This window comes from Chlamydotis macqueenii, chromosome 22, assembly GCF_036417535.1.
Source record: "Chlamydotis macqueenii isolate bChlMac1 chromosome 22, bChlMac1.mat, whole genome shotgun sequence".
Lineage (NCBI taxonomy): Eukaryota > Metazoa > Chordata > Aves > Otidiformes > Otididae > Chlamydotis > Chlamydotis macqueenii.
In genome coordinates, this window is record NC_141577.1 from 4,915,354 (window position 1) to 4,925,957 (window position 10,604).

The window sequence follows — 10,604 nt, forward strand, 5'->3', positions numbered from 1 at the left end:
TCTTTGGTTTTCTAGGGTGTGAGAAATGGATACGACTGAACTTGTGCTCTGAGGAGAGATGCTTTCTAGGTGTATTGGATATGGAATTGCTGTATTGTACAGGTGCCTTACAAAAAAAAAAATTAAGACAAATCCAGAGACTGTCCTGCACATCCACAAGTACTCTTGCTACTCTGTGGTAAAGAGAAGGCTGCAGCAGGTATGTGTGAACAGCCACCTAACTTCGGTGTAAACAGCGTCACGTTCCGAGATACTCGGCTTCACTAGGAGTGTTCCCTCGGAGCAGGGGAGCCTTGGTTTTCACAGCTTCTGTTAATGTCAGACATTCAGTGGTGCTGGTCTCGGTGAGGCACACTTGGTCCTGTCTTCTTCTGTGTCCTTGATCTTGAGGCTTGGCTGTGAGGTTTGTTTTCAGGTTAACTCCATGCCTGGAGGATCTGGCACTGCTCAGGTGACACTTACAGTTTCTGAGGATGGAAAAGCTGGTACAGGTTTTTTTTTTTTTTATTTTTTTTATTTAAGGGGCTGAGTCCTAGACCCTTTACCTGTCTTCTGGGGCTTGCTAAAGAATGAACCTTAGTTTAGAAAGCTTTCCTATATCACATTTGCTGCTATTGATTGCACCGGAGTTGTACTTAACCAAAAGCTGATACTGCACTGTTTGAATGGATGAAGAACAGGAGATAAAAGCCAGGCCTGGTGCACTGGAAGGCTGGGATCAGATCCTTTGCCTGAAGGATTTTCAGAAGTGTTATGATGCTTTGTAATTTAAGGTAAGAGAGACTGTACTTCTGCCTACTGGGGAGAAACCACCCATCTACAGTGGGGGCACAGTGCAGGTTTTGGGTTTTTAATGGCACATATCAACATGTAAGCCGGGAGCATGGGGATGCGGATCAGGATCCGCCTGGGGAGGTGAGGAGGACGGGAATACAGAGCTGAGCTTTGAGACAAAGGCTGGAAGCTCTACATCATGTGCTTATGAAAGATGTTGACTATCTAGTGCTACATAATGGAGGCTTAAGTGATCGCTGGATCAGTTCCCGTATACAAGATCAGGAATAATTTGCAATCGAAAAAAATCGCCCCTTTGTTTTAATGTCTTTACCTGCTGAGAAAAGACCATGTGTCCCAAGTATTGTGTGGGGGTTTTCCCCCCATCTTTACAAGGGGTGGGGGAGGAGGATGGCAGCACTGCCAAACCCCAAATGGTTTAAGAGCACAAAGAGACATTAAATGTGAGTTTCTGACTCGCCAAAGCTGTCAGATTTCAGCTTGAGGCCTTCTGTTCCCTTATCTTAGCTCTGCTTTCCGTGTCTGCCTGCGGTAAGCTCTGGTTAAGTGTAATGCCCAGGGTCTGAGCTTAAGTGGTTCCTCTGAGGACTGTTGGCGGGGGGAATGGAAGTTTTGAGGGGTGGGAATGAGACGGAGGATACAAATACGGAGAGGATGGTAATGATCAGAGAGCGGAATCAGGAGGGAGGCGGGGGGAACCTCATAGCACAGAGATGGTGCTCCGACAGGAAAGAGAGAGAATAAGGGGAAAAACCAACCAACCCTGAGAACCTGGGCTACGCACAGGTTGCTTAGAAAACAAAAGCTGCACAGCTGCTTTCCCGGGCTCGACAGCCCCCCGTGCGGCAGCGAGTTAGAGAAGCAGCCGCCGGCCGTAGCAGGGGTGTGGTGAGGGAAACGGGAGAGGCAACGGTTTCCGCGGCTCCTGGCCGGGCAGGGGCGGGCACCCCGCCGGTCTCTTTGACCTTCCCGTCCGTGACAGGTAAATCCAGAGGGAGAGCAGCCGGGAGCAGCCCAGCGGGGTCCCGGTGGATGGGAACGGGAGCATCCCGGAGCCCGGGGGTAAGCGGGCGTCGGAGGGCTCTGGGGGCGGGGAGCGGGAGCCGGTGCCGAAGCGGGGCCGGGCAGGGCGGGTCCGGCGGAGAGGGGGCGGCCGCAGCGGAAGCGCAGCCCGGTGCGGCGGGGAGCGGAGCTGCGGCGGGTTCGACAGGTGCCTGGGCGCGGATGGGGCTCGGGGGGGCCGGGGCTGGGGTCCCGCGGGGCGGGGGGGGCGGGGGGGGGGGCAAGGTCCAGGACCCCACCGACCCCGATCTGCAGCTGCACCCGCATCCAGAAGTACCGCCCCCCAGCCGGGAAGCAAATTCCCAGGAGAGGGGGATCGATCCCTGGCAACCCCCGGGGGGTTTGGGGGGGTGCTTTGGCAGGGCTGGCTCCCCTGCTCTGCTGGGAGGAGGGAGACGCTGCCCGGGCCTGGACCCCCGCCTCCAAAAACGCACTCGGCTCATGTGTACAGGGGGCTTGGTGAGTTTGTGCTTGAGAAGAAACCGTTCGTAACCCAAACAATTTATACTTTAGAGGGTTAAATACACGATGTATGCACGGGAGCAAACAGGCATGTAAACAGCTGAGGACTGTGTCTGTATCATGAAGAAAAAATTCAGCAGGATGGGTGGATGCTGCTTGAGAAAGGAAATGCTCTGTAGGAAATAACAGGCATTTGAGGCAATGTTATTGACATCTGCATAGGTACGTGGGGGTTATTATTCAGCGGGCAAGGCAGATTAATGATTTCCAGCAGTGTGCAGGATGTGCTCCGTTCGTAACCGAGCATTGCTCAAGGCTTCATAGCTAGGAAGAGCTTTGCAGATTAAGTCCTGCTCCAACAAGTTTTGGAGGACCTGAAGTAAACACTGCTCCCTTTCCTGCCTCGTGCCTGGCTGCTCTGAACGCAGCTTTTCCTGCTGCTTTTGCCAGAGCATCTCCCTAAGCAGAAGGAAGGCTGCCCTTTCTGCAGGAATGTGTCTCCTGGCAGCCGTGACAGGGTCAGACACACTGTGGAGCAGAGTTTCCTCCCCACGTGCCCAGGCGTCCTCGTGGGCAGTGGCAGCCCTGACCCATGGGCAAGTTCTCCAGGTGGCCAAAGGGCAGCATTTTCTTCCAAAACTGCCCAGAATTTTGGTCAAAACAGCTTAACGTGGGAAGTTCTGCTTTTGCCCATATCTCCCCGGCAGGACTTGAGCTTTTTTTCCGTTCAGCGCAGTAGCTGCAAATCCGGAAGAGGTTTATGAAGTTAATTTTTCTCGGGCAGCCTGCGCATGTTGCAGTGTTACCGGAGGGTTTAGGAGGCCAGGCAAGGGTTGGGATTGCCCTCTACAAGGTGCTGCCCTGAGCCAGGCCAGTTGTTTTCTGACATGGAGCCTCTTTAACGAGGCGAAGTGGGAAAAGAGCATTCAAGAGGGAAGGTGAGCAGCAAACAGCCTGGTTTTATGTGCATCTGTGCTCCTCAGCTTCAGACAGGCGTGAGTTACAGACCTCTCTGCTCCATTTTGATGAGGAAATTACAGATTTTTAAAATAAACAATCCCATTCCCTCCTCCTCCTGTTCCAGACTTTGAAGAGTTTCTCCTGTCTGAGCTGTCCCTGAAATGACTGCACTTGCCAGGAGCTGAGGCATAAATCAGCACTGGAGCGGGACAGGAGTCGGGCTGTTTTCTTCTTGGAACTTGTCTCAGCAAGAGCAGGTAAAGAGGGGGAGGGAAATCTAATTTCGAACATGTTCTGCTCAGTATGTTTTTAAGGGTGCCATGAAAAGGCAGAACAAGCCTGCAAGGCTGCCTTTATCTTGGTAAGGACAGCAGCCTCAAAAATGTAAATATGGAAAGCTTGCTTGCAAAGATTACACTGCTGGACCTCAGTGATGCAACAGGATGAACTCACTCGAGCTGTGTTGTTCTTGTGCAAAGCCGCATGGAAAATCAGGAGCTGAAAAAAGACGGTAAAAACTCTAAACGCAGAAGTTACATCTTCTGTTACGGGCATTACAGTTATTTATGTTCTCAAATGCACCCCTCGTGAGGCAGAGCAGGTCATCCCACTGCTTGTTGGAATGTGGCTCATTGTTATTTGGAAAGACAGATCCTGCAGACAGTTTACAAGGGGGAAAATCTGCGCCACTCCTGGAGCGGGAAGTTTATTTAGGATGTTTAGTTTGTTTAGTAGTTCCCAAACTGCTGGGAAGGGGTGAGCTCGGGACTGATGCATCCCGGTGTATTAATTATTGTGTCAGTTAACCCCATACTTGTGTCCTCTACCTCTGTCCTCCTCCAGACAGTCTGTCGCCTTTGTGGCATGGGGCACTCCAGGGGTTCTTAAATCTCCCTGCAGCCTCCTTCCTATTACTATTTTTGGTGATTCTTTTATTTCAGCTCTAATGAGGCCATTCTCCAGTCATGCATGATTTTACATATCTTTGGGCAAAAAAAAAAAACAAACAGGCAAAGCATTCACACATCCCCTGATTTTTTTTTTTTTTTTTTTTTTTTTTTTGTAAAGTCACTATTAAATTCCACAGCAAAACTTTATTTCTGTCCCAAAGGTGGTTTTGTGTGGCAGGGACCCAGAGTTCGTCTGCATCATGGCAACAGTCATCACTGAAAAGCTTAGCCGCCTCTTAATTCAGGTCCCTCAGCTGCTGGCCCCCCTCTCTCCCTCCACTGTTAGCAGTTCGGAGGTGCCAAAGGTCTTCTGGAAGCCCTACATCCACACTGGCTACCGGCCGGTGCAGCAGACCTGGCGCTATTACTTCTCGACACTCTTCCAGCAGCACAATGAGGCCATCAACATTTGGACCCATCTGGTGGCCACACTGATCCTGCTGCTGCGATTCCAGCAGCTCTCGCAGCGGGTGGACTTTGGAGAGGACCTGCACGCCCAACCCCTCCTCATCATCATTGTGGCGTCCATCACCTACCTGACATTCAGCACGCTCGCTCACCTTCTGCAGGCCAAATCCGAGTTCTGGCACTACAGCTTTTTCTTCATGGACTACGTGGGAGTTGCCATTTACCAGTATGGCAGCGCTCTGTGTCACTACTACTACGCCATCGAGCCAAGCTGGCACGAGAAGATCCAGGGGTTTTACATGCCAGTGGCCGCCATGCTAGCCTGGCTGTCCTGCGCCGGCTCCTGCTACGCCAAGTACCAGTACCACCAGTCTGCTCACCTTCTGAGCCGGCTCTGCCAGGAGCTGCCCTCTGGCCTGGCGTACATGCTGGACATCAGCCCCGTGATCCACCGCATCTACACCACACCACTCTCCGACGGAGCTGACCCAGCCCTTCTGTATCACAAATGCCAGGTGCTGTTTTTCCTCATTGGTGCCTTTTTTTTCTCACACCCTTACCCTGAGAAGTGGTTCCCTGGGAAATGTCACTTCTTTGGGCAGAGCCATCAGATTTTTCACGTGTGCCTGGTACTCTGCACGCTGGCACAGATAGAGGCGGTGGTGTTGGACTATGAGTCCAGGCGACAGATTTATTCCACTCTTCAGGGTGATTTGGCACACAAATTCTCTGCCCTGTGCCTTTTCACCATGACCTGCTCTGTCCTCACAGCTGCTTACATGGCCCAGAAGGTGAAGAACAAGCTGAGCTTCAAAGAAGAGTAAGAGCCCTGAAGGAGCAGCAGGTGAGCTCACCCAAACTCTGCAGCCAGCTGTGGCGATGCTGGCATCAATCTGGCCACAAACCTGGAGGCGAAGAGGAAGGAAATGCTTCATGAACTATTACTCTGCGATGCACTCTATAGGGAGAGAAAGCAAGAGCTGCTTTTTATGCTTTTTAATTTCAGAATTAGTTCCAGCTTGCTCTTAAAATGGTACACTGGTTTATTTCACATGTCTGAATAAACAGTTGGAACAAAATGTTGTTAGTGCTGCAGCCCTGTAGCCTAACAGTGGTGGGCTGGGAAGGGTTCTTGGAAGTTATGGGGTCTCGCAGCAAAAGGTAAGGAGATGCCATGTGGTAGTTGTGTCAGACCATGCTGAGCCCGTATAAACCATAAACAAAGGTAGCCAATGTATTTAGTATCGCTTCAGGCCCCTTTTATAGGGCTTAGGGAATTGTATGGAGCCCTCCATGCAGTGCCAGGGCCCAGTCCCTTCCGTGGTGAGAGGGTGGGAGAGGCACGGAGCACTGCTGGGGTGGATTTGGTGGAGGCAGTAACAGGACGGAGGCCCTGCGAGCAGGCTGCAGGGGTTAGCAGCACACAAAGGGTGCAAATGCAGGGCAGGGAACTGCTGGGCCTGCAGCTGCCCCACACCTGTGGCTTATAAAGACAAGGGGAGAGAGCTGGGGGAGGTCAGGGCTCGGGCTGCGATTAGCACACAGCTGGGCTGGGGGCAGGAGAGCCCCTGAGAGAGGAAAACAAACACAAAAATGGGTGTTGTGCTGCTCCCCTCTGACCAGCCCAACAGCCCCCCTTTCCATCTCTGCCAGCACTCGGACACCTCCTGCCGAGGGGCCGCCCCGACCTCGAGACCCGTCCGATGCCGCACAAGTCGCACCTCAACCCTCGGCCCGCCGCCATCATGTCCCCTCAACAAGACCCGGCGCCTTATATAGGGCACAGCCCCGGGTAGGCGGGGCTCCTCCTGCCGCTCATCCCGTTCCGCCGCTCCGATTGGTCCCTCACCGCTGCGGGCGCGCGCGCGGTGGTCGTTGGCGGGCGACAGGCGGGAGCGGCGCCTGCGTGGTGGGGGGGCGGGGGGGCCATGGCGGGAGCGGGCAGTCGGGCCGGGCCGCGCGTCTGAGGTAGCGGCCGCGCTCTGCCGGCGGTCGCTGCCCTCCCCCGGGGCCCGAGGAGGGGCCCTGCTCAGCTCCGGGAGGCCGAAGGCGGACGGCCAGGTGCCGGGGATGAAGCGCGGCCGCCGGGGCGGCCCGGCCCAGCAGGCCGAAGCCTGCGATGTCTGGCTGGACACAGCCGAGCTGAAGCAGAACGCGGCGCAGGTGGGGCTCGGCGCGGGAGGCGTGAGAGGGGCGGGATGGGGTTAGCAAAGCTCGGGCAGTGCAGCACCGCACGGACTGAGCGTCCTGCTCGTGCAGGGGGTCGGACAAAGTGACCCCCATGGGCCGCTTCCAACCTCAGCCGTGCTGGGATGGTGTCCCAGGAAGAGCTGAAGCATCTGCCTACGAGAAAACTGGGAGGGACCTTTGACAAGGGCATGTGGGGACAGCACAAGGGGTAATGGTTTTGAACTGGAAGAGGGTAGGTTTAGATTAGATACAAGGAAGAAATTCTTCCCTGTGAGGGTGGTGAGGCACTGGCACAGAGTGCCCAGAAGAGCTGTGGCTGCCCCGTCGCTGGCAGGGTTCAAGGCTGGGTTGGGTGAGACCTTGAGTGACCTGGTGAAGGTTTCCCTGCCCAGGGCAGGGGGCTTGGACTAGATGATCTTTAAGATCCCTTCCAAACCAAACCATTCTATGATTTAACAAAGGTGGGAACTATGCCATGACCCTGAAAGAAGGGTAGGCTTGTTTTTAATGGCATATATTCACCTTCTACTTGTTTTTTTTTCCCTACTCAGTCTCTCACAGCCAAGCCAAAAATATCTAGTCGAGTTCTGGAAAGGAAGCACGCCTCTATCAGTTTCATGCAGACAAGAGCCTCTCAGCCGTGCACCAAGCAAACCACCATTTCTGCCTTCTTCAGCCCTCAGGCAGGTAATGTGGAACAGCCTCTGTAGGCAAGTAGTTTCAGGCTGTAATAGGAAACTCAGCTTGCTTTATTTCTTGGCAGCTTTACTAGGAAGAAAAGCGCGTTTTTTATCTAAGAGCGTAAAGGTTAAAGGTTTGAACTCCCTGAAAGGATTTTATTGTGGTGGTTAATCTACGTGCAGGCACCTTTTACAGTGTTAGACCAAAGTGTAACTAACAGCAGTCACAGCCAGTCTTCACTGGAGAGCAACCTGAATTGTAAATAATGCACCAGGCTTTACTCCCTACAAAACTAGAGTATTCAGTGGAGCCTTGGGAAGCCTGACCCAGCCCGAATGCTGATATAAACTGTCCAGGTGGAAAAATGTCCTGTTCTGGGTTGCCCGACAGTATCACATAAAGGACGGCCCAGGTGGGAATGCCACTTTGGCTGGGGCCTTGCGCGGTCCAGGCAGGAGCACCGAGGCCAGCAGTGTCCCGTGGGCAGCTCTCCCTGCCCGGGGAAGGGGCAGCATCCAGGGCATTACTGCCAGGTTTGTTCTAAACGATAGCAGCCCCAAGTTCTCTGTTAAACGCCCTTGGAAGAACATTATAGCTGGAAGTGAAACTTAACGTTACTTGGTTCAAGCAACCTCCCTGTAAGGGGGTTGGAGGGAGGTGAGCGAGGAAAGCTTTTTATGAAGGGTTGGACAACGCCTTTTCTAAAGAATGCAATGTTTAATCCTAACCGAACCGACGAAGGAATCATGAGGTAACTGGAATATTTAAGCTGATTAAGCCAACTCACAACCTCTGTGCTTTTGAGGCTGTCTTTGTGCTCTGGAATACAAAAAACTGGGATTTGTCTGTGGGTCTTAAATTAACAAATATGGAGAGAAATGGATGCAGAAACCAGCAGTGCAGGATTGTGTAGTTGTTTGTATATTTTAAGTTGTGTTTGTATATTGTAAGTTCATCAACATTAAACTAGTTTAGCAATAAGCAGAGTAGAGGAAGCATTAGAAGAATGGTACAATTTAATTATTTAACAGAATTTTTGTGTTGTGACAGGGCCATTGATGGTTTTTGCTTTGGATTTGTTATTCCTACTCCTTCTGAATGTGTTGTGTGCTTTCTCTTTTTTGTTTGATTCCCTCAATTGATTGCATTCACTTACTCACTGTGTGTGTTTCTATTCATTGAATGCTGCTGGTGTTCATCACAGGTCTGTAGGATTTAAGATGCTGGAGTATTTCTTATTTGTTTTTTTTTTTTCTTTTAGCATAAGCTGAGTTGGGGATGAGCTCTCTTACACTGAGAAGTTAATTATGTTAGATTTTATATTAAATGGTTTCAGAAGCAAACGTGGGACTTGATGCCTTCATCAGGTGATGAATGCAAGCTGTAGAAGTTTCACTGTGCGGTTTTATTTGGTAATTCTTGAGCTGCTGCTGTTAAAGGCACTGTCATAGGTGAAGTGCCTGGAAGGCTGGGAGGCAGAGAAGCTAAAGCTGGAGCATCTCTTGCATCTCATGTGAGGGAAGCTTACTTTTTTTGAACCATTCCAATGTTTTAGGCTGCCATTTCATTGCAGCCTCAGCAGCAGCAATGCTCAGCAGCGTAGAACAGTCTGTGTGGCGCTACTTGAAGGAGCAGGAAAGCAGCAGTTGATTCAAGCATCAAATAATGATGCTGTGGGTAGTGACTAACCCTGAGAAACGTGTGTGCCAGCTCTGGCTTTAACCAATTCCATGTTGTTTTCAGATGGAAAAGGCAAGGAAAACTCCAGGCCATCTCCTTTCATGTCAAATAAAGACTGTAAAGAAAAAGGTATTTCTTTGACTGCCTTTCCTGTGAAGATCTTGGCTTTGCCGCAGATGGAGGAAGCCCAGAAGGAATCCTTCAGAGCTGAGGAGAAGAGGGTGCGGGTTACAGCCCAGCATCGTGCACAGAAAGCACTGGTCTCATCGACTCCTTTGCCAGACTCTTGCTTGTTACAAGCAGAGTCCCACAGGGAGAGTGGGGCGGGAGAGGATTGCTGCTTCTTCAGCTTCACCCAGGATTCAGAGGGCAACCGGATCATCGCTCACAGAAACGTGTCTGACTTATTTGCTGGAGGAATGGTTTCAGCAAGCTGCAGCATAACTTTAGACTGCGAGATAAACGAACGAGAGGGCCAGCTGCTCCCAGAGGAGGCAAAGACTAGACTCGATTTCCAACCAAGGCTCGGTGCAAACCAGAATAAGAAACTACACCGGTCGAGCAGTGTTAATTCTTTAATTGATTTCACTGAGACTGAGAATATAAAGCCTACTATAACGAGAGACACTACCTGGGCTGCTGGCTTGGATTCATCTCCACAAAGACCAGCCAGAGCACAGCCTCTGAGAGAGCGCAGCCAGAACGCTGGTGCCGGCTCAGCCCGGGAGGCATGTGGGAGCGAGAGGGGACTGGGCAGTCCCTGCAGGCAGCTCTTCAGCCAGGATTCAGAGGGGAACAGAGTCATCGCGCACCGCTGCCGGAACCTCCTGTCTCCTGGCAGGAACAGGGGCAGCTCTCGCAGGCAGCTCCCCGACTCTCCCCACAAGGGCTGTGCCAAGAGCAGTTTGAGCAAACCGGGAGAGCAGCGGTTAGATGTGTGCTATGATTTGCTGTTCACGCAGGATTCAGAAGGGAACAGAGTGATTAAACACTGATAGGTGACCCTGAATGGGTTGCTTAATGACCTCGTGAAGCCTCAGGAAAGCATTTTTTGGTAAGAAAGCAGTCGGAATTAGGTAAGTGTGCCCATTGTTTCTATATATGTGGGGTAGCCAGCACATGCAGTAGACCCATGCAATGGGCAGAACCTCTTTGTTCTCTGAAATTTTCCTTTAATAAAAATACAGTTTTTGAAGGGGTGTTTATAATGGTTTGACTGTTTCGATTACGATTACAGTCTGTGTGGCTGAGGCCTGGCTTTGGTACTGCCTGGTGTTTATGTAGCATGCTGCTGTTCAGCCTGAAAGCCTGATGGTAACATGAATGTATTTCTTAGGATCCTGAAAGTCCAAATTTAAAGGTTTTTCTAGCCTCAGCTCAGGAACCACACCGTCTGCTTCACGTTAGCTGCTTCGA

General features: G+C 51.6%; 2 protein-coding genes across 5 annotated transcripts; both read left to right on the forward strand.

Moving 5' to 3' along the window:
* The first annotated feature begins 1,731 nt into the window (after positions 1 to 1,731).
* PAQR7 (progestin and adipoQ receptor family member 7) lies at positions 1,732 to 5,716 on the forward strand. 4 transcript variants are annotated; one of them, XM_086765183.1, is made up of 3 exons: positions 1,732 to 1,857; positions 3,404 to 3,536; positions 4,391 to 5,716. In XM_086765183.1, exon 3 carries the CDS (start codon positions 4,430 to 4,432, stop codon positions 5,459 to 5,461), a length of 1,032 nt encoding a protein of 343 aa, XP_086621309.1. In that variant the 5' UTR covers positions 1,732 to 1,857; positions 3,404 to 3,536; positions 4,391 to 4,429; the 3' UTR covers positions 5,462 to 5,716. The 4 variants fall into 4 exon arrangements, with proteins under 4 accessions (XP_086621309.1, XP_086621310.1, XP_086621308.1 ...); XM_086765184.1 differs by having other exon boundaries at positions 1,734 to 1,777; XM_086765182.1 differs by lacking the exon at positions 1,732 to 1,857 and adding an exon at positions 1,972 to 2,005.
* Positions 5,717 to 6,562: 846 nt separating this feature from the next.
* On the forward strand, positions 6,563 to 10,183 carry AUNIP (aurora kinase A and ninein interacting protein). Its single transcript, XM_086765181.1, has 3 exons — positions 6,563 to 6,800; positions 7,379 to 7,514; positions 9,252 to 10,183. Exons 1-3 carry the CDS (start codon positions 6,708 to 6,710, stop codon positions 10,181 to 10,183), a joined length of 1,161 nt encoding a protein of 386 aa, XP_086621307.1. The 5' UTR covers positions 6,563 to 6,707.
* The last annotated feature ends 421 nt before the right edge of the window (positions 10,184 to 10,604 follow it).